The sequence below is a fragment of the Myotis myotis genome, unplaced genomic scaffold, assembly GCF_014108235.1.
Source record: "Myotis myotis isolate mMyoMyo1 unplaced genomic scaffold, mMyoMyo1.p scaffold_m19_p_5, whole genome shotgun sequence".
NCBI lineage: Eukaryota > Metazoa > Chordata > Mammalia > Chiroptera > Vespertilionidae > Myotis > Myotis myotis.
Genome location: NW_023416357.1, coordinates 67,963,610 through 67,987,355, shown reverse-complemented (window position 1 = coordinate 67,987,355; position 23,746 = coordinate 67,963,610). Strand labels below are relative to the sequence as shown.

General features: G+C 36.7%; 1 protein-coding gene and 2 long non-coding RNA genes across 4 annotated transcripts in view; 2 read left to right on the top strand and 1 right to left on the bottom strand.

The window, feature by feature from the left end:
• Window positions 1–521: 521 nt before the first annotated feature.
• KCNN2 (potassium calcium-activated channel subfamily N member 2) overlaps window positions 522–23,746 on the bottom strand; it is a 362,515-nt gene continuing 339,290 nt past the window's right edge. The window contains exons 8-12 of one of the 2 annotated variants that reach the window (XM_036310432.1): window positions 17,735–17,845; window positions 9,920–10,047; window positions 6,357–6,365; window positions 3,634–3,703; window positions 522–1,130 (exon numbers count right to left, since the gene is read on the bottom strand). In XM_036310432.1, coding sequence (XP_036166325.1) covers window positions 843–1,130; window positions 3,634–3,703; window positions 6,357–6,365; window positions 9,920–10,047; window positions 17,735–17,845 — 606 coding nt within the window. In that variant the 3' untranslated portion in view covers window positions 522–842. The remainder of the gene's footprint in view (window positions 1,131–3,633; window positions 3,704–6,356; window positions 6,366–9,919; window positions 10,048–17,734; window positions 17,846–23,746) is intronic. The other variant, XM_036310433.1, reaches the window with a different exon arrangement.
• On the top strand, window positions 5,026–11,867 carry LOC118656784. Its single transcript, XR_004967691.1, has 6 exons — window positions 5,026–5,874; window positions 5,986–6,128; window positions 6,792–6,841; window positions 7,687–7,723; window positions 8,028–8,144; window positions 11,227–11,867. It is a non-coding gene; the product is annotated as an uncharacterized LOC118656784 (long non-coding RNA).
• On the top strand, window positions 12,414–21,137 carry LOC118656783. The gene is made up of 4 exons (XR_004967690.1): window positions 12,414–17,370; window positions 17,716–17,789; window positions 18,268–18,389; window positions 20,942–21,137. It is a non-coding gene; the product is annotated as an uncharacterized LOC118656783 (long non-coding RNA).

The following is a 23,746-nucleotide window of genomic DNA, read 5'->3' as shown; positions in this document are numbered from 1 at the left end:
GGTGATATATACCATGTTAAAAATTATGTTTATTAAGTTATTAGGAAGTATGCAAATGCATGTGTATAATCCCAACCCAAATGATAAATGAATATATGGAAAGAGATGACAACTAATTTAGACCTAAATTTTGCAATATCAGTTCACAGACAATGGTGTACCCTGATAATTTCTTCGAGTTAATTTTTTTTAAGCTTGGAATGAAATAATTATTTAAAACATCTATACGTCCTACTTTTACGTTTTGATAGAACCACCTCATTTTCCACATAATTTGGAAACCAAATTAGAACTGAGGCTATAAACTCAAATAGTAAACTGGGCTGGGTCAAATGATGTGACTATAATATTTCATAATGATGGAACACCCTAGTAAATATAATAATTGAAAGTTTTTTCCCAACCTGCCAAACTTCTGGAAATCAAAATTATCAACATGTATCAGGTGATAATCAGTCATTTTACCTGAAAATAAGGAGAGACGGGAATCTTCAGAAATGTCAATTGACCAAACCAGTATGTGCAGAAATTAACTTTTTTTTTATTATATATCATATAATGTAGTAGTAAAGTTTGTTTGAAGTGCATGAATAAAAAGTTAGTGAAATTACAGGAGGAACAATCTATATAGCAATAATAGGTGCATTCCCTGTGCATCTGAAAGAAAGGAAAAAAAAAAGAGTTTTCACTCATTTGGCCTAAAACTTAGTGTTCAGGTTCCCAGGATTCTGACATCAGAACCCGGATAACACTGATTAGAACCATAGGGGCTTTACAATAAAAGCTAAAATATTGACCATATGATGGCAAAAAGTCTTAGTTTGTGGTTAACTGATTCTCTTCTAGCTACTCTCTGATGAAGTTGGTGGCGCTGTGGAGGAGGACCGCCGCCTCCTGGACGAGGACCGGGACCGCTCGGCATTGTAGGCGACATGCTTGTCGTAGTTCTCCATCTGAGCCTCAATGAAGTCTCTCTGCTGCTGTCTGATGGTCTGGCTGATGAGCCCGGGGAGGGCGTGGATGCTACCAATCAAAGTCTCTAATTTCGTTTCCAGGGTAACAATCCTCTTCTCGAAGTCTTCACTCCTTTCGTTTAAGTCGGAAATCATGTCATACATGATATTCTGGGTCTGGAAAACAGGATTGAGAGGAATAGAAAAACAAAGAACTAAGTCTTAATTACACGGGTCCTGGAAGAAACGGTCAATTCTCAGAGCTTGAGGGCTGGTCTCCTTTTGGGGACAATCAGTGCAACAGGGGCGGGGCGTCAGTTAACTGGGCACTTTACTAGTATCTTGCAAATAAAATTTCAGGGTATGTGTGTGTTCGATGCCAGGACTTAGAATTGTAATATCTTAGGCATTAATTAGATCCAGCCCCTGAGAATACTGTAGGTGGTATGTCCAATGATTTCTGGTGTACAGATAGACAAACATGTTTTGATTTAATATTTATATATATAGTTTAATGATTATACAAATGTTAGTGCACTGCACTCATTTTGTAATGTGTAACAGTAATTAGGGCAAGGTTAATTTTTAAAAACAGGAGATTTTAGAAAAACAAATAATAGTATGGATAGTATTAGGATGTAGCACAAATTCTATGGGTGGAAAACAAAGTTTAAGACAAACTGACTTGATTGTGTAATTTAGGAACTTAAAGCTGTAAAAAACTTAATATCTTTTGCTGTCCCATGTTTCAAATTAGGGCTCTCTGCGGGTTAAAGAGCATTTTTACAGATAATCAATGAGATAATAAAAAGTTGATGATACTGAAGTTACCAGGCTACCTTGTTGGCTATGGTTTAATCAGGTGCTAAATGGTTTGAAATGGAAGATGCTTTTGGTATCCTAGTGAATTTTGCAATTGATTGTCTTGATCAGAGGCTGTTCATGACTCTGACTCCCAGTTATATTTCGAGAAGTATCCCAGAGGCTCTCAGGGATGATTGACATAGAGGTAGAGAGGGGAGAGGGTGGCCTGGAAGGGAAGACTGGAGCTGTAAGCCTTAGGTCCATTAAGTTTTCCCAAAGTCACAGTCCCCTTTCTCTGAGCCTTCCTTCTTTTACCTCATTTCCCTTTGCAACGTGTGCTCTTTTCCTGCTGAACCAGCCTGTGGAACGTTCTCCTAATGATGATAAATGGACTGACTATATAAGGAAGTTACTATTCAGAACACAGACAGCTAGTTTGAGTTGGGCAATGGAGACAAAACGCATTAACTTTTTATTTTTTTTCTATGTAGTATTGAGACTGAACAATATCCATTCATCCAGAAAATATTGAACCCTTGTGGCATAGACAGTGCTGCAGTCATAATAATAAGCATGGCACCAAAGAATTGAACAGTATTCTTTATATGTCTTAAAGAATTTTAAAGTAAAATCATATAGTTACTATATATAACGAATATTATATCGTAAGTAAAATGATATATATATATATATATATCATGATATAACATATAAATTATTTCCAAGTGGTCTTTTTTTCATAAAAATTCCTAATTCCTAATTTCTTTTATCATTTGACATAGGAGCGATGAAAGAGCTTGCCTCATCTTTGTTCATGAAGTATCCGAGCAAATGTCATGTGTAAATACTAATCACAGATGTTTCTGAGCCTCATATGTGTGCTTCCCAGCTTAAATGCGTGATATATACTCTCCCAGAGTTAAGTCATTAAATACTTCACTTATATTCTATTTCTGAGGTATCAAATATTCATCTTCAATATTTATATCTTATGTGTTACTGATATACATGAAAGTGAATATACTTTAGATGTATTATTTCATGATACCAGAAATAGTATGTGTGGATTTTATAGATTATACTTGAGGCTTTACAAATGACACAGCTGATTTATCAAACAACTGAATGTACAGATCCAATTGAGAGTTGCCTCTTTCAAAGCATTTGTATTAAAAGGCTGAACACACATAAATGCTATCCTAATCCCATCTTTAGAATTAGTCCAAGAAAATGCAATGTTGTGATTGTTGACAAATATTCATATTTTAAAAGTGGAGTTTACTTGGAAGAACAAGCAAAAATCAACCAGATACAGCTTATAAATGTGTCAGAAGAATTTGGGAACTATTAATTTTTAAATTATGAAATGGAGAACGAACCATAAGTTATACAAAAGTGATACCTTTTTTTTGAAAGACAACTTTCATGCTAAGATGTAATTTCTGGTATTTTAATTTAAATGTACATTCTTCTGATCTTGCTTAAAATACATTAAAAAGTGTTTATTGTTGAGTCCTACAAAGCCTCATAGTTAAAACCAAGATGTAGTTTTGTTCTCATAGGGATGAGACTGAACTACAAATAAGAATTCCCAAGGTATTGTCTCCTATTCCACTTATGTTTCTTAATGTTGGTCCAAATCACTGCAAGTAGAAAAGCTTTTAGAATGCAGTTGAATAATGTATACAGGCAGGAAAAGAACATATTAAGTAAGAGTTTAAAAAAAAATTCTTCTAAGTTGGACCATCATTTTGGGGCAGTTGGTTGGCTGACTTGTTAAATAAATTTAGGGTGGCCCCCTGTGTCAGCATTATTAATTATTGTGCCGTGGTTAATTCCAGCAGATGCAATCATGAGGGCTGAGACCCCAGCTTACCTTTGCCAGGTCCACCAAGGTATTTGCTTGGTCATTCAGTTTCCTCTGCTCCATTTTTACACTTCTTAATCTAAAAGACAGAATCTGAAGTCAGAAATGTTTCTTTCTTTCTATGGCTATCATATGCCTTCCAAAAAGCATGCACAAAATTGACAAGGGCAATAACTGCATGGATAATGCCTTAAATATTTGGGGTAAAGTCAAAACTGGTTATGTATCTGCTACAATGAGAAGCATGCTTCCCCAACACCGCAAAAAGGAAAGGAGAGAGAGTAAGGGATGAGGTGTCCATAGGACAACTGTTCACCAGGTAGTTAACATTGAATTAAGAAAGGCTCATAAGGAATTAACCATATGAGAAAAGCCAAAACATTCATTAAAGCCCCAGTATCGTGACAAATAGACATAGGAAGAAATATGCAAAGCAACTGGAATTGCATCACTTAGAGTAGTGAGCACCTTCCTATGCCTATGTGACTAGATACAGGTGTTAGCCCTGTTTAGTCTGAAATGGATTGGGTTAGGTGTTTGAACCTGATGAGACACAGTGATAAGTGAGATTCTTATTAGCAAAAAATACAACTTTTATTCAACCAGCAGCAAGACAACTCAAAACACATAATTCTCTTATTCTTCACCTGACTTTTATCTTAAACTGCCATTGAACTTGAAGAGAAGCCAGACCATTTCCTTGGGAGAATTTCCCTTTTTATTGTACATAAAAGTCAGAGGACAATTAAAGTATCTGACAGATGGGATCGTTACTTATAAAGTTACTTTTAGATACTTTTAAATACCATTGCATATATCTGATAGTTAAAAAGTCACTGTTATAAAAAAATCTTTCTGAATGAGAACTATTCCTTAATTCATTTATTGTAATATTTTAACAAATACTTAATTCAGTCTTTACTATGGTACCAAGAAATTAAGATTTTCCAACTAAAAAGTGCCATTTTGTTCTTTAAGCCAACAATTCAAAGCCTTGCTCCAAAAGAGAAGCAGGTCTCTCTGAACTACTTAATAAAAAATATATATATATCTATGTTAACCTTTTTACTTTGCTGATAAATAATTTTACAAAGTGTAGTGGTAAAACTGGAGAGAATACTTTTTATTATTTCCCAAATTAAATTAAAGGTAATTACAAAGAAGAAAAAAATATTCACAGGGCAAGATTGTACTGCCAGGGAGATTTTTTGTAACAAATGTTCCCGATGCTCAGTGATTTTGTTCTGAAACTAGGATATCCAATATGTCACCAAATCTGCTCTACAGTGAAGATATAGTTCCTTCTGCCAGGAAGAATTTAACTGACACCTGCCTACATCATGCTCTTTAGCAATCTAAAACAGTTTAAGGTTATAACTTGTCATTGCGACTGTGTTTATAAGAACGGCTCCTTTTCAATGCTATTATAGAGATGGAATATGTCCTAGTCTAAAAGAGTTTCACAAACATAGATTTAAATTTAATATAGTGTTGAGAAATGTTTCCTTAAGTATTTACAAGGGTTTCAAGTCTTGATGTCTGCCTCTTAAAAAACAAGTCAAAAAACAAAAACAATCCCCCCCTTTAAAAAAACACACACAAACTTTAAATATGTGTGACTTACTATAGAGAAATGTAGCAGAGAGAACCACAATGTCAGACATGGATTCCACCCTTTCCCTGGCCCTAAAGTGACCATCAATTTCTTCATGCATGAAATAAAGTGGGCTAGGTTATTATAATGTTTCCAAGGTGCTGGATTTATACCAAGAGGTACTCTAGATGACTAAGACATTAGACAATACTAAAACAGATGGAGAGAAAGTAATTCCTTTTAATTCTCTTCTAATTCCTGATTATTATAAGAAAAAGGTCTTAGGCCAGCCCTATACTGTTTTTATCTTCTAATACATGCTATCTTCTTTTAAAAAAAAAGGAAACAGAGAGCAGGCTCTCAGCTCAGAGAGTTTCTACAGATAACAGCCTGTGGGTGGAATTCATTACCAGTGTTTCAACTGTCAATTGATATTGCTTTTACCTCTCTTTGCTGAGAAGGATATATTTCTTATCCATTTATGACAGGGATTTATATCAAGCTTTCTTTTCAAATTTAAGTAATAGTATAGTTGGTACATGAATGCCTGAAGTTTGGGGGCACCAGACCAGAAACCTCCAGCAACTTATAAATGCAGAGAAAGTTCTGGACTCAGCAAGTCTGAAGGAGGGTCCAGAGCTGGTTCCTTGGCTGAGGTGAGTATATCATGTTCCAATCAATGGAGCCTAATTTTCTTCTCCTGGGTTCCTAGATTATGTTTCTGACAGTAGAATTTTGCCCATTTTATTTTCTACTCATCTGGAAAGCTGACCTAGAGTAGCCCTATTTGATTGGAATTCCTTTCGCTGCTCCCTGAACTTAAAGCGTCTCGCTTTGTTGCTGCTTAGACTGCCTGTGGTGTAGAACTGGTAGAAAAAGCCTACTGAAGCTGCAGCTGCCGGAATAAAAGGTAACACGCAGATGTGTATTTTACATTTTTCTTCCCCCAAAAGAATAAGAAACATATGTTGATTTCTTCCTTGTGAACTTCACTTATCACAGGAAAATATCATGATTTTGGATCACATTTCCATAGCAGCAATCAGACTACTAAAATTCACAAATAAAGGATCCGCTTGGGTGCATGCAGCCGGTAGAGAATTCTGCAAATGTTGACGGAGCGGCTCACACAACTTACTTCCGAGCTCTATTTTCATTTTGTTGAAATAAAAAGACAAAACAAAAGAAAAGAAACTGTGAAATACTCTGGAACAAAATAACACAGTGTGGTGTTCAGTGGTGCACAAGGGGCTCGATTCATTGGCTGGAAGATCCTGTTAAGATTCTGTAGGATTTTGGCATATTGATCAAAGAGAAACACTATTCAATATATTATCATCCCTCTTCATTGCTGCTATTCTTTCCCCACCCAAAAGCCCATAGTTTCCTCCAGAACTAGAGTTCAGAAGGAAGAACTTGTATCATGACATCTTGGCCTCTTTGAGATAGAATGTTTAAGGAAACATTTTTGCCTAATATGAATGCAAAAATGTTTAAGGGTTAAAAGGATAATATTCTAAACAATAGGATTATAATGATGTGGTGTGTGTGTGTTTTTTGTTTTTTTTTGAAGGGTGTATCTTTTCTGAGTTGGGGCTGTTTAGAAGCCTGGCTTTCTGAAAGGTAGGTAATGCAACACTCGATATGTTATAAAAATTGTTTGTTGAATTTCTTGGCTCTGAGACAAGTTATACTAATTGATGGGTCGATAGAGGTGAGATAGAAGAATGATAAACTTTTAAGTTAAAGCTGCTGCCAGAAAAAGGGTGAATTGTTATAGACACAGATTGCTTCGTGGCACTGAGTAACCATCCACAAAGACAAGATATGTTACTGAGAAGAGGACACAGCCTACAGAGTTCGGCTTCCATCCGAGACTAGAGAGGGCACGTGTCGGGGAGAAAGGCTATGAAGCTTGGAAAAGAGAAAGATTTGAAAGAGAGGGGGGGCTGGCAGAAGGGGAGAGAGAGAGCTATTGACAAAGCTCTCAGGACAAATCAGAGAATAGGAGAGGCCAGGAGAGCTCTACCCAATGAGTTTGTCAATTTTTCCTCAACTAGCAAAGTCTGACTTCACCCAGTGCTGACACACAAGCCTGACAGTCTCACTGGGTATGAACAGTGGGCAATAAAGGCCTTGCCCTTAGGAATCGAGCCCTATGTGCTTTCCTTTGTGATTTCACTAACTTAAAATGAAAGATAGTTAATGTATGATTAGAATAAACTAGCCAAACCCAGCCCACATAAATTCTCAGGTGTACTTTTTCACAAAGTACAAGGTCCCTCCCACCTCAAAGGAAACCCAATCACCCAAAGACTAATTTATAAAACAATTCAGAACATTTTTGAGTTGCTTGAAATTCATCTGCTTTAGGAGTATACACTGCTACAGAAGAAACAGAATAAGAAATGTCTGCAAGAAGGAGAGGAATAACACATGTTTTTCTCCTCTATTTGTCTATCTAAAAGAAGCATGCTGAAGGAGCCACGAAACCCTTATGATCAGGTCAGTGCACCAACAGCTCAGGGACAGTTTTTAAACTTGTTTACTGAAAGATAATTTTCCTGACATTTGATTATGAAAAATTTCAAACCTATAGCAAAGTTGAAAAGATTGTATAGTGAACACCCTTAAATTGTCTCCCAAATTTTTGAGTGCGAATATATTCAGACTTAAGAGCTCTGTGACAACATAAATACCCACCACTTACACATGGCTACAGAATTATGTTACAAAAAAAGCATTTAAAAAAGAATATGAAAATTTATCCAAGGCGTCAAAGGCAAATCACATTTAATTATACATTTAGTAGGTCACAATGACAGAAAGGGACACAAATACAGTCCTGGAGGAAAGGGGATGTGTGGCTGCTGGACGCGTACAGTGACTGAACTCGCTACTTCCACGTCATCTCACTCCCACACAGGTGAGTTTTCTTTTTAATATACTCAATATATTTTAGTATGTGTTAGTCTTGGAAAATTAAAAGTGCAGAGAATGATTTCTCCACAGAATAGCATGAGTGCCCCTTGTGTGAATGTTGGGGTTACTGTGTTACATGGTTGGGGTGTGGGAGAGTTGTGTCAGGTGACCCTTGGGGAAGAAGCTTGTCCTCAGAAAGGATGAAAGGCCTGATGAGAGCAGAGGTGACGGCTCAGCATCTGTCAAGGGACCCACTGTCTTAGCTCCAAGCTTCAGGGAATGGAGATGTCTAGGCAAGTGCTCCTAGGTGGTGGGACCCAGGCACAGACAGCTGTGAGCTCCAGGGAGCAACTCTCTCTCGGGAGCCACATCAAATACAGTGTTCCTCTCTTGCTCTTTCCTTTTACTCTTTCCCAGATGTTAGAGGAGTATTATCTTAAAATCCTAGCTGTCCTGGATAAATAGCATAGTCTGTATCTAGACGAGTCACAGAGCTTAAAGGAGGAATGATGTCCCTTTGGTGTTGGTGGCAGCAAGGAAAAGAGCGTGAGAGACTAGCACCCAGGGCCAGCTACTCCACTGCGTGTGCAGGCTCCCTCTAATTTAGGTCTCAGAGTACGTGAATTCTCTTTTCGTTAAGAAAGCTGCAATTTCTCTATAGTCCATATATGACCATAATTATAGACATATTCCACATTTTCAGTGATACTTAGTTAAAAGGGGGAGTTCGTTGGACAGGTAATAGGAATGCTTAGTGATTTCTCACAGAATGTTAGTGAAATATAAGACATACAAATTATCTAAATATAGAAAATGAAAACTCCAGCCTCAGAGTTTTCTCCTCTGCTGTGCTAGTTAGCTCTCGAAGACATTTCACTGACTAGTCAAGAGACCTAGTACTTCCCCACCTTTCTATGATTACCCCGGGAGGTTGCACGAGGACAGCCACTTTGCTGACCCACAAATGTGACCATGTCTGCTCTTCCCCATTTGGAAATGGCATTAAGAGCAAGTCTGTAGAGCATCATAATGGACACCCACGTGAATGTACTTACGGTAAGGATGCCGCCAGCCTGGGGGAGAAAGACCTGGTGCTTTCAGATTATCACTGAAGCTCACTAGATATAAATCTGTACTTTAACGTCTGTGATAGTGATATAATGTATCAATGAAATGGCATGAAAGACTTGAACTCTGGTGGCCTGAATAAAGCCAGGACAATGATAAAAGAGCACAGGGTCCATAGGAACTATAAAATCTACAATGAACACGTAGCACAGAGAAAAACCCCCAAGTCCTGATTAAAAACTCATTTAAAAATTCAAGTAGTGAATCAACTATAGTACTACCTTCATATAAAGATGCTAGTCAGAGTATTAAAAAATATCCAGACAATAAAATGTTACTTTTTTTCAAGATTTTGCAGTAGATACAAACTAAACATGTTAGAGCAAACTATAGAGCAAACTATATGAATGTTAAATTAAGAAACACAATTTTAACTGAAATTATTGCTTCTAAAGAAACTGAGAAGACATTCAATTACTATATATATTAAATGGCTATTCTCCCAATAATAAATGATTCCTAATCATACAAGAACCGACAGCTTTGCTCACGATTTCATTTATGAAATTATTAAAGTGCCAAATACCGTCCTCTGGGAACAAGCCTGACGACGTTTTCTTTTTTTCCTCCCTCATGAGAGAAGAATAACCAAGTGCTAGAATTAAAACCTAGAGATACAAAAGCAGGAGGAAAATGAAGAATGGTACTTACTGATGAATAGCTTGCAAGAATTTTCGTTGATGTTTTCTTACTTTTGCATGATCTATCTTTTTTACTAGCTTTGTATTTTTGTAAATTAGCCATGTTTCCCTGAGTACATTGGCAGCTGCGTTTTTCACCTGTTAGGAAAATAAACAAAAAAAGCAGTTGGTAAATTCCAAAGCGGAATCCTTTGCAACTTGGCTGGGGGGTCATAGTCTTCACCCCAATGATCATGATAAGCTCTAGCTCTGTTTAGTAACTGTGTCTCAAAAATTCTTTTTTACATAAATCTAAAAGTTTAAAAAACAGAATATGCATGGATCTAAAAAGTACCAGTATCTGTGTGGGAACAATATTTAAACTGAAATATTAGGGAGCTACTGATCTCTTCCTGGGCCAAACTCTACCCTATCAGGGACTTTCTTTTCATTCAACCACTTAAAAAAAAAATCAATAGGTGTTTATTTCTCCACCTTGTATTGCAATTGTTCTCTCGGTGTTCTTCATTTCCCTGGCGAAAGGCAACAGGCCAGAAGGCCAAGGTTAATCTTGCCTTTGCGAGCCTGCTCGGCATGTCTGGCTGCGCACGATAGGAAGGAGGGCACATTTCCTCTGCTGCTTGTACAGGGACCCAGTCTCCTAGCTCCCAGAGTGTCTTAGCAAACTGAGTTGGTAAGCCCACTTAATTGACAGACGTCTATGTTGTCATGATTTTGTTGGTAATTGAAATATATACTTCATTTCAAATGAATGGGACAAACCTAAGGATGAAAGCATTACAGTAACACTGCCAAGACCTGATGGAAGGTGTGAATACTTCCTAGCAATGTTCAACCCGAAGACCCAGAGCTTTCGTGTGGGCTTCTTGTTGTTAATCACCTGCTCTCAGAACAACCGTTTGAGAGAGGCATAAAGATGTTCACATGGAGAGCTGCCAGCTAGTGGGGGGCTGGGTGGAGGCAGACAACGCTTTAAGGACGGCTTGTGGTGGGGAAGACAGAACAGTGAGCTGGACTGGAGTACATGCTGGTCTTTCTACTAACCAAGTCCAGTCAAGGGGGCTAGCCAACCTTGTACGACTTTTGTTTCCTCATCATTATGTGAGGTTCAAGAGAAATATGAGTAAAGTCCTTTTAGTCCTTAAATTTACAATAAGAAAGAACCTTAGCATTACACTAAGATTATGGGCCCATGTCCGTATGTATATTTTTTCATGTTAGCCTTTTTCATGGTGCTGAAAAGTTTTATTTTTGAGTGAAACTGTATCCCTAGAACCTATTGTAAGAAAATGACTGGTTTCCTAAAACTGCTTTTAGGAGTGGCTTTTGGTCACCTCCCCTGGACATTCACCAGCCTCTGCATGGACAGCATTCTGAAACCAACGGAACAGCGACTGACACTTAGGGACTGAGCGCCAGCCGCGGATGAGGAAAGTCGCCACCGTCCGCAGGATGTTCAAAGGTGTTCCAGGTAATTCTTGGCTCTCTATTCTTATGGAAACACATTTCTCTTCCTCACAGAGGTAGGCGTCACCTTTCAGAAGGCTTTTCCATCTGACCCTTGTGCGACCTTTTCAGAGGTAAGGAGCTGGATGCAGTGTGCGTTGCTGACTTCAATTCCAGAATTCAGTGGGGTGAGTGAGCCTGAGGCCTTAGGTCGCAGTATTTGTATTCACTCATCTCAGCGGACAGGCTGAGACCGGAAACGACTTCTCATTTGAAAGTAAAATCCCTACAGCTGCTTTTAAAAACCTGTTAAAAATACATATGTATGCTCTCATGTTGAAACATCCCCTTTTATAATTCTTTAATAGGTTTTCAAACATAGGAATTCACCTCTCAAAGCATCAAATTTAACTGATACTTTTCAAAAATAGCAGCCACAAAACAGTATGTCCACAAATAGAAAAAGGTATCCCTTGCCTAATGGTCACGTGTGTTTCTAGTAGGTTTTTCCAGTCTCTCATAAGTCATCTAATAATGTAACCCTGGAGCCCCTACTCCAGTGGTTCCCAACATGGGGCACATGCCCCACGGGGGGAGGGCGAGGGGGGGAGGCAATTCGAGAATGAGTTAACAGTGAATTTTTTGCATTTCTTATGGTTCTAGGGGCCTCATATACAGTATATAAATATATATTGTGACATATTTGTGCACTTCAGTTCTCTAGTACATGTTTTGAAACTTTATTTGCTTTTTTTTCATATCTTTTCATATTATTAAACAATTTCTTAGTGATTTCTTCCTCACTATTTCAACTGTCCTTTTGTTCTTTTATTTTTCTATTTCATGGATGCCATTTTCTTTGGAAGCTTGTTTAGACCAAGTTAATGGCCTTTTAGGCTTCCTCCATGTGAATAGGAGTTCACTTTTTGAATAAGAATTCTATGTCACGGGGCAGGGGGGCAGGGGCAGGCAATCAAAATTTGAGATGCTTAGGTGGGGCATGGCCAAAAAAAGGTTGGGAACCACTGCCTTACTCCTTTTCCCAGGATGTTCACAAATGCTTGGAGGGCAGGGGCTGTGTCATGAATCTTTGTGTCTCCCTAGCTCAGTGCCTTGGCCCTAGAGATGGTATGAAATAAATATCTCCAGGGTTAAATTTGGCACCAGAGTGTGTATAATTTGCATCATAAACACTTCTGATCAGGAAGCAGATGAATATTTATCAGCCAAAGGATCCTCTTGGAAAGAAGGCTGTACAGGTTAGAGAAGAGATCTAAAATCTAAATGGGTCAGTGCATTTCCATGTTTATTGAGTCTCCACCACATGCTAGATACCATAATAGTTTGTATGAGGAATTTACAAATATACTCATAAATTTAGTGCCAGTTAATGGGCCAACAGCACTATGAAATCTAACTTATTTCCTATATTTCAAAAAATAAGGAGAGTGAGAGGAGGATTCTTTCTTGACAGGAAAGGACTCTGCCTCCTCTCTCATCCCCCCTCCACACACACAGGGGAAAAGGAAAATAACATTTGTTCTGCCTCACTAATGCTCAACTCCAATTCAAATCTTTTATCAGAAATACTTGAGAGGCCGATTAATAATCAGAGAGCTTAATAATTTGAGAAAAGAAAGGCCCTAAAATAATTTATACTACTAAAAGTAATACCACTTACCCAGATGCCTTAAACCCACTTTCATGGGTATAAAGGATATGAACTGTTATATTGCTGACTAATAGGTAATTATAAAATATTAGAGGCATAAAGTGTAACAATACTTTATCAACCACAAAAGCACTTAATGCTGATACTTTTAACTGACAATTGGCTTTGTTCAACCGTAAATGACACATGCAATTAGAGCACTGTTTAAAAGAGTACTTTGTTTATAGTTTTCCTTTCCTTTATATTACTGTGACTTTTTTCAACATATGTTGCTTTGTTTTTCTTCCTCTTGCCTCTCCCTTCAGAGGCTTAAGTGCAGTATTTCCACTCCTCCCGAATGTAAGGGAAAGGAACATAATCTCTGATAAGGAGGAGGACAGTTTTGTTTTTTAAAGAGAACCATTTTTTTAAAACTTACTTTCAAATTACAGCTGACATATAACATAATCGTTTCAGGTATATAACATAGTGATTAGACATTTCTATACTTTACGAAGTGATCACTCCCATAAGTCTAGTACCTACCTGGCACCAAATGTAGTTATTACAATATTACTGGCTATATTTCCCTATGCTGTACGTCCCCATGACTATTTTTATAACTGGCAATCTGTACCTCTTGATCTCTTTCATCTTTTCCCACTCCAACCAAGCAGGGGAGTTTCTTGCTTCTCAATCTGGAAACTACAGTAAAATCCTGCCACATATGCTGAGGGTGACGCACAGGACAAATACAGACAATGGTACTGAGCCTGTGCACTGGGATGTCACGGGCTCTCAGGGCTCTCACCGTGCCCACCGAGTTCTCCTATAGACCAGGTACGGGTGGGTGAATGCTGTGACTGTGGAAGAGGGCAAGGTCAAGGGATTCACTCCTTTTGTGTTTCAAACCACTGGGATATATGGCTAAGGACAATGTAAGCGCTACACAGAGTAAATCCTCTAGAATTTCTGTTCCCATGTTAAGAAACACACAAGCAACAAAATTACATAACCACATAATAGTGTTCTTATTATGGATCTTATTGGGAATTCTTAATAGGATTGGAAACACCCACAGTGGACATTAATATGTATAATTACCCTTCATGGTACATCCAGCTATTTTAAAAATTTGTTCTTTCCAAAATGAAAGGATTCAGAGAGCTGAACTCCAAGATTTCCTCTTGGTTCAGACCTAAATGAATAGTAATAATATACTGCCAAAAAATACAGCATGATAAATACTACTTCTGTGAGGTGATAAACTTCAAGTCTGTTCGATAGCTGGTCCTCTCATACTAAGCCCAGTGACATGTTATGGCTATGATGCTTTCCTTTTGAAATCATCAGATTATTCTATGTACATGTACCTATAGGCCACTTCTAAATTGCAGAGTGTCATGTAAACTTTTGGAATTTTATAAAACTCCTTCATGCAGCTGCCCAATGAGTAGTGTGTCCTATTTTCAAACACAGTATTTTATATGATTGAGGTAGTCAGAGAAACAAAGTAGTGTTTTCAGGGGATAGTTGAGTTTTATATTTTTAATCTTTCATCTTAGCAACTATGTACGTTTTCTAGGTCCTCATCTACTCTTGGTTATCCCCCAGGAGTTATTCATTAATGATCATTAAATATTTTAGACTTTTTATTTAAAAAGTTAAAAATTCTAAATGAGCCCATTTAGACAGTCCACAAATAAATGAATGGAATCAAGTTTCAAGTAAATGACACTCATTAAGTTGATGACTTTGTATAAAATAACTATTATTTTCGAATATTGTATTGCTATAATATCAATATTACAGTATTCTAAGCTAGAAATTTACCTTTGGTTCTAAGGCCAGTTAAACATCTGTACCTGTACTTAGCGACATGTTGCCTATAAAAGTCAATCTGTCAGCAAGCCTGCTGGATGGAAAGTCTTCTCAAACCTATAAGAGACTGGTCCAAAGAAACAGGCAGAGTAGCTACCCTTTTAAGTAGGAATGAGATAAACAGAATTAATGAAGCACCGTGGAGAATTTAAAACTGGAACAGCATTTCTTACAAACAATCTGACTCATAACAGAAAATTACCATTAGGGAGTTTATCTAAAGTAACTAAGAACTTAACTGGACTTTAGGGGACTCATGAGAAAGAACACAAGTGCATTTTGGCCAAGCAGAGGAAAAAACAGAGCCTTCATCCAATTTGCTTAAAAGAACAATACTATAAAAGCATAACAGTCTCTGTATCCTAGAATATATTTCAGCTGTCTATCCTCAGCAGTTAACACAGAACCCCAACTATGGTAAGTATATAGTATATTTTTGTTAAATGAATATCTTATTAGTCCCAGAAAGGAGATTACAACAAATTCAGTACTCTTAAAGATTATCTGTTAAAAGGAATTATCTCAGTCTCTGAATCCTTGGGCAATAACAAGCTAAAGCAGTGGGTCTCACTGTTGCAATTTTGTACCGTTAGGGGACATTTGGCAATGTCTAGAGGCAGTTTGGATTGTCACAAATGTGTGTGTGGGATATTTCTGCTGGCATCTAGTGTGCAGAGGACAAAATGCTGATAAACATCCAACAATACAAGTCCTGCAAGGCAATGTATTATTCAGTCCTAAAGGACAGCAGTGCTGAAATAACTAAATTAAAAAAAACCAACCTGGAATGGGAAGAACTCTGAACTTCACAAAATTCTTTAATCAAAGGCAGTATATAATAATGTTACGCTGTAGGTTTTAAAAATCAAAGCCTTTGTCTTTTCTAAAATGCTTTAATAATATGGATATGGAGTATCAATATCCCAGAGTAAATTTAAAGGAGTTACTTATTTTCTTTAAGATAAAAAACTAAATGCCTGCTTGTGAACCAGGGGGAAATCTGCCTAAGCGTGACAGGTGGTTTTCTTATTTGTGATTCTGTCACTTTTTTTTCTTCACTGTTGAAAATACTTATATACGGTGTTTTAAGGTATTTTTCTGCCTAGTATCTTAAGTGTGGCATTAGCTTAATTCCTGTGAAAGAATGTAATATCTTCATGGTAAAATTATTTGGATTATGCTCGCACTTTAAGGATTCTTTTGATATTGTACAACTTCTGTCTCTTAAACATAAACTGCACAGTACAGAACTCATCCAAACAAGTACATGATGAGATAGATAAAACATCTGCTACAATTTTGGATTAGATGTGGACACAATAATCTAATGTGTGTGTGTTTTCATTTCCCAGTACGGTATATCTTTGAAAATGACAAGAACCTAACTCTCCATTTAGCTCATTTACCTCTCCGTCTACTCTCCAAGTGCTTTTCTGTAACATTTAGAAATTAGTTTGGATAACGAATTCAGGAGTTGAGTGAATATTATGTAGAGTAGATGTTCCAAAGTGGTAAATCCAGTACGAAAGCATGACATCTAGATGATCATGGCTTTGATCATCCAGAATGTATGTGGACTTGCTAACTGCAATGAAGTCTCACAATAGTGTCTGACAGGTGAGACATAACTTATCAGGGCAATTGGAATTCATCTTCCCATTTCATAAATATTATCCAAACAAATAAAATATGCATTAAAGTGACTGATTTATTAGGAATTACTTTACCAAATTAAACATGATTACTTTTATACACAAAACCAAAGTCAAAAGTGAGCAAAAACTCTGAAAATGGAACTCTGCTTGAAATCTCTATTGATTCTTTTATGAATGAAGTTACCAAATGACCGTGAATTTTGTTATTTTAATGACAGCTTAATTGAATTCTACTTTGGGAAGTGGTTATGTAGCAAGATGACACTGCTATAAAGTAAGTGTTAGTTATTTTTGACCTTGGTATTTCAAGTGACAGCGGTTCTCAACCTGTGGGTCGCAAACAATGAAAATACATCCTGCATATCAGATATTTACATTACGATTCATAACAGTAGCAAAATTACAGTTATGAAGTAGCAACGAAAATAATTTTATGGTTGGGATCACCACAACATGAGGAACTGTATTAAAGGGTCGTGGCATTAGGAATCATTTTCCTTTTTATATGATTTTCCTCCTTGATGTAAGTTACTAAACTTCTCTGCATCTTGGCTTGCATAATGCCAGCATTTTCCTCATCAGGTTGTTGTGAAGATGAAACAGGTTTTTATACATGACACAGAGCAGTGGCTGGCAAAGGGTGAGTACTCTGTACACATGTGATTACTATTTTCCTTGAGTCTTTATAATTGGACATTGATTTCCCCTCCAGATGCTATTTTCAACATCTCTCTGATACCCTGTAAGTCATGGAAAGAGTCTGTATCTGCCCTAACACCTGGAGTCCTAAACATTAAGGGTTGTTGAACAGTGATTGGCTTATAGGAGGTCAGTAAAATATTTATTGAATCACCTTCCCATAAAGTTTCTGTATTACATTGACACTGTATTCCTTCCTGTTCAATCTGATATTGGTCTCTTTTTCTATACTGCCAACTTAAATGTTAAGAATGACTATTTTTAAAGATTTATGTGGTCTAATTTTATCCTTGAGTAAATACCAAGATTGTCCAATTGTTTCCTATTTGGCCTAAAGTTAGGAAGCGTCTCCTCTCAGAACAATTCCATATTTTCACATTTTAAGACTAAGCCATGTCATTTTGGCTTTGGAGGTCAAGACAAAAAGCATGTTATCCAACATTGAAAACACCTAAAATAATATTCCCTTTGCAGATAGTGGGTGGTGACTTACTCTTTTTGTCAGCTGAGTATCCATCATGAAGTTGTGCACGTGCTTTTCTGCTTTGGTAAGTTCTAGCTTCCTTGCCACTACAGCTACCACCAGGGCTGTGCAACCAGCACCCTAAAAACCAGAGAAAAGAGAAACCCAGAGTTATTACTTTTACTTTTCGTCTTAGCCACAGAACATGTTTAGCACCAAGTACATAAAGGTCTGGAAGTAAAAACACACCGCACTATAATATTCAGTATCTTTAATAAATACTATAAAAATGCATGGTCAACAAGCAATGTGTCTTTATATTGGGATTAAGAAAACTTAGTTCATAGATGTTAAGAACTAAAGCATGATGTGTGAATCAGTTACATCTTAATTATAAAATATAGATGGTAAAAAAGCAACTTGCTGAATTTTCAGTCTTTTTAAAAACAGAATAAATGTTATGCACCTATACATATGACAGGAATGGATAAATTAGATGAATGCACAGAGTAGAAATAAGAATTGTCTAAAAATAATATTTCATAATCTTCTCTCAAAATAAGACCAGCAGGTCTTCAGGCCAATCAACTATGATATACTGGGGATGAAGAGTGATGCATTGTACAGCTTCCAACTGTTCTACATATATAACAGAAAGGTCACACTGATACATTAAGTGCTGAAGGTAAGAGAACCATTCTACTAGAGGGGTTTAACAGCACTAAGAAAGGTATGGACCACCTTTTTTTTTTTTAAATTATGGTCATGGTGTTCTCTGTGGTACCCCTGCTCCATGATCAAGGTACACATTCCAAGTCATAAGATGTGGGGTCATCTTGGCTGACTCCAGACAGGGTCATGAGGCAAGGCTCGGGCACCTATGGGAGAGCCTAGGTGAGGTCATGCTGCAGCCACTTTACTGGACCTGCACACAGCCAGACCACTGGCAGGTAGGGACGGGGCCGACTGAGGAGCTACCTGGGTGCTATGAAGGGAGGTCCAGAGCGCCACACAGAATCTCATCCCTGAAAGGACCACAGAGCAGTAGAGATTACCAAGCCATCTTAGTGGACAGAGGATGAACAGGAAGGTTAAGGCAAGAGCCCACAGCAGAGGGGCACACACAGTGAGATGTTGGCAATACTTCTGGGTCTTTCAGTAGGCTTGAACCTTTTTAAACCAGGTTTTAATAGCGTTCCCTTTATGTGAGTCAAAATGATAGCAGCTCTAAAAATCACTAGTTATAATAGCAACTCTGTACCTTAAAAATGTGGCGGTCTACATCTTAAACATCTAATATATTACTGTATTACAATTTTATTTCTAGAATATTTAAAGATAATATAATGTCTAAATAAGCAAGTTAGAAAACTGTATATATAATTTGCTAATTTTTAAAAAATGATCCATATTGGAAAACTGAAAAGAAGTAGTTAGCCCAACTGTGAAAAGTTATATTTCAGTGGTTGAAATATCAATAACTTATTTTGTTCTTTGTGATTTTCTGTATAGTCTGTATTTTCTATAATAAATCCATATTACTTATGCAAAAAATAATTATACATTTAAAAAGTGACAATTTGTGGTTTTAGAAAACATATAACCTAACCTTTACATATTAACCTTCAAAAAATTCAACCTAGTAAAATGATCCTTTTGAATCACTTATGTTTTATTATATAATTAGACTCGTTTTATTTTAATTAATAAATGTAATTTAGCTATTCAGTTACAGACCAAAGAAGGCATTTTTAGGCTCACTGGGATGAGTTATTACAACAAATCTGGCACGAGAGACAAGTTGAGAATGAAAGAAAATAAATACACTTGCCCTGTCCTCTACAACCTGATAATTATGACCAAGACATGGCCTTTTGAATGAGCCAATATTGTTTAAATACAATATTTCCAGAGTGTTTGAATATGTATGTCCTTCCATATAGCTCTATGAAGAAATCAGTATCCTCAGAAACGAAGTGATATTGTTCATATGATCAGAGAAAGAGACTAGAAAGTGTTTAGACATTACGTGGTTTAACCTCAGATTCAGAAATGAGACAACAAAAATGAGTGAGATTCTTCAGTTATGAACTGTAATTATCACTGATATATTCCATCCTTTATCTCATCTGATAATACCTTTTACCTATATTTTTATTTGTGCTCATTTCCATATCTATGAAGCATTGTACTTCAAAGCAAAACAAGAGTATCAAATTCACCTTATTTTATGGTAAACTCATAGTATGAATGTTCAAAAAATTGAGCAATATGGTTAATGACCAAAATAAATCAATATTGTTCCTATTTAAAACTGATACAACTTTAAATAAGTAGTTCTTAACCTTGACAAGAATCACTTGAAGAGTTTGTAAAAATTCCAATGCTGAGAGGCTGTGCCCCCAACCAATTAAATTATAATCTCCAGGGAAAAAACTCAAGCATCAGAATGTTTTAAAGCTTGCTAGGTGATTCCAACAGAGTCATTGCTTTAGATGAGAAAGGATATTAAGGGAATATGGTGACCTACCGCTTTCTATTTTGAACAAACAAGCTAAAGGTTTGTATCAGAGCCATTTCAACATAAAGACATTTAGGAAATGATAAACAAGGAAAGTACAGGCAGAGGACAGAGAGGTCATAAATGCCTGGGCTGCTTCGATGGTTTTCCTGATATTTTGTGTGGTATGTAGACGATGGAAGCAAGGTGACTTCAGAGCTGGGTACCAGTGAAGGAAAAGAATGGCCTTTGAAAGCAGCTATACCTATTTTGTTGACTTTAAAACATCTGCCACAGAATCTAAATAGTTCTGTTATGCTATGAGGGGTTACTCACGATAAGTCACAATATGTGGTTGGTACAAATGTCTATCAGTTGCTTGACAAGTACAGCAGGTCCTTGAATAATGTCAATTTGTTCAAAGTCATTTCCTTATCATGTTGATGGGATGCCCGAGGAACTTAACTTTTATTTATATCAATTAGCCTATGGTTAGATTGGTTTTGTTACACGTTGTTTCACTTACAGCTGACGTTAAGTGAGGACATACTGTACAGGATCGCCTGCTACAGTATGCCCTCAGGTACTCCTCAATCAGTGAGTCATGGGAAATTCAAGGGTGGGGATTATTACCGAATAAGCAGAGAATGTAAAAATCTGAGGGACTTCTAATCGCTATAAAGATAGCTGTGAGCGGCAGCTGGCACTCTAACTTGAATATTGTTCTCCCCTGGCAGGTGGCCACTGCTGAGATCCTCTGGAAGGAAATCAAAATCCTAACAGGAGTGGAAAATCACTGGTATCAAGAGCCTTTGGAAACCTTCAATTTGTGTTTATTTCTGGGCTCTATTTTTCCTGCTGCTGGCCCATTTCTTGCTGCATGTTCTCTAGCTCACCCAAATCTTGTGCAATAAAATGAGTACCTTCATTGCAAACTGGAGAAACAAGTGAATCTGACAATTTATTACATTTATCCCTCATTCCATGATCCTAGATGTATCCTTTAAATTGTACCTCAAGAGCCTCTGTAGTAATTTAACCTTATGATTGTTCAAATGCAACGTCCTTTATTCCTTTATCTGCCTTATTTTAATTAGGGAAACCATAAACTCCCTAGGTTCTTAATAAATCATAAGACGACGATTTGGTATAGGTAGAATTGGGTTTCAAAATACCTTACTCTTTTTGTTATGCAAAACTGGCTCACCTCCAAAAGCTTTCTAGGTTCAAGGTAAATTCCTGCCAATACATTAATTATTATAGTAATTTAAGTAATGGTATGATGTTAATGTCCACTCAGTGTTTATTTCCATGACCATTCTGTTTCATAAAGTGAATAAGAATGCAAGTAAATATGCTTTCACAACATTTTTTTGTACCCATCACAATGGGTACAGAAACAGTTGGGACTAACATATGTTACTCTCTGAAATGAAGATCCCTGTATGCCTTAACAAGATGAGTCATATTCCTTTCAGCAAAGTCAGAAAATGTATCCTGATTACTGTTCTCCCATTTCACTTATATTCTCAGGAAAAGCTAAGCAAATCACTTGAAGATGCTCAGGCCACCAAAAACTAAATGAAGATAATGTATTAAACTAGTCAAGGAAAACCTGTATATTTTTTTAAAAAATCATCTTTCTAACAAATTAGATATTGCTAAAGGGAGAAGAAGGGTAGGGAAGAGGCCTCATCCTTAAAAAAGATAATTATTAATGCTCATTACCTTATACCAAACCAAAGTGAACTGAAAATCAGCATAAGCTATATTTGCCCCCAACACCTAGAGAGTCTTATGTAGGGTGTCTCCCAAAAATGTATACACATACTTTGAATAATTATGAAGGCAGTGTTTATTAAAATACATTTCATTTTCAAAATTGAGCTATCAACTATTAAAGTGTATATACATTTTTTGGACACCCTTTATACTGTCAAATTAAAATGTAGTACTCTTCTCAATCATAGCACTGAAACCGTAAGTCATGTTAGTCCCTCGTTTCTCCAAGATCATTTTACCACACAATATTTCAAAAATTCAAAGAAGTGATATTTTTACTTTAGATAACTTGGTTATGCAGATCCTACAAATACTTCCAGAGATCATAACTTAAGATTACAAGCCTACAGAAAAGGGAAATTTAATAGCATACTGACTGATATCAAATTATAGTACAAGGCTATAGTAATCAAAATAGCATGGCACTATCATAAAAACAGACACATAGATCAATAGAAGAGAGCCCAGAAATAAACCCAAACCCATTTGGTCACTTCATCTATGACAAAGGAGGTAAGAACATGCAATAGGGTAAAGACAGTCTCTTCAATGGATGCTCTTAGGAAAACTGGATTACTTTCTTACATCATATACAAGAATAAACTTAGAATGGATTAAAGGCTTACGTAAGACTCAAACCATAGGCAGTAAACTTTTTAACACTGCTCTTAATTTTTTTATATATGCTCCTCAGGCAAGGGAACCAAAACAAACAAATGGGTCTAAAAAGTTGTGCACAGGGAAGGAAACCATCAACAAAATGAAAGGACAGACAATGAAATGGGTGAAGATATGTATCAGTGATACATATGATAAAGGGTTAATTTCCAAAATATAAATAAGAAAAAACACCCCAAAATACCCTATTAAAAATGGTCAGAGGACCTGAAGAGACATTTCTCCAAAGACCACATACAGAAGGTCAATAGACATATGAAAACATGCTCAACATCACTAATCATTAGGGAAATGCAAATTAAAACCACAAGGAGATGTTGATTTTAGCCATTCTGACAGGTATAAAGCAATAACTGTTGGCAAGGATATGGAGAAAATGGAACCCTGTTGCACTGTTGGAGGGATTGCAAATTAGTACAGACACCATGGAGAACAGTATGGAGGTGCCTCAAAAAAAAAAAAAAAAAATGGAACTACCATATGACCCAACAATACCATGGCTGAGTCTTTATCTGAAGAAATTCAAAACACTTATTTAAAAAGATAGCACCCCTATGTTCACTGCAGCATTATTTATAATAGCCAAGATACAGAAACAACTCATGTCCATCAGTAGACAAATGGATAAAGGAGTGGTACATTTATACAATAGAAAGAGAATGAAATCTTACCATTTGCGATAACATGGATGGACCTAGAGGGTATTATACTAAGTGAAATAAGTCAGAGAAAGATAAATACCATATGATTTTACTTATATGTGGAATCAAACAAACTGATGGTTGCCAGGGCTGGGGGTAGGTGGGATGGAGGTATGGGTGAAAGGGTAAAGGGATTAAGAAGTACAAATTTCCAGTTATAAAAACAAGCATTGGGAATATAGTCAATAATATTATAATAGCTATATATGATATCAGATTGGTACTAGACTTTAGAGTGATCACTTTGTAAGTTATATAAATGTCTAAGCACTATATTGTATACTTGAAACTAACAATGTTTTATGTAAGCTGTAACTGAAAAATAGAGAATATTTTTTGGAAAAAACACTGAAAAATGGTATCTGGAAAAGATTCAACATA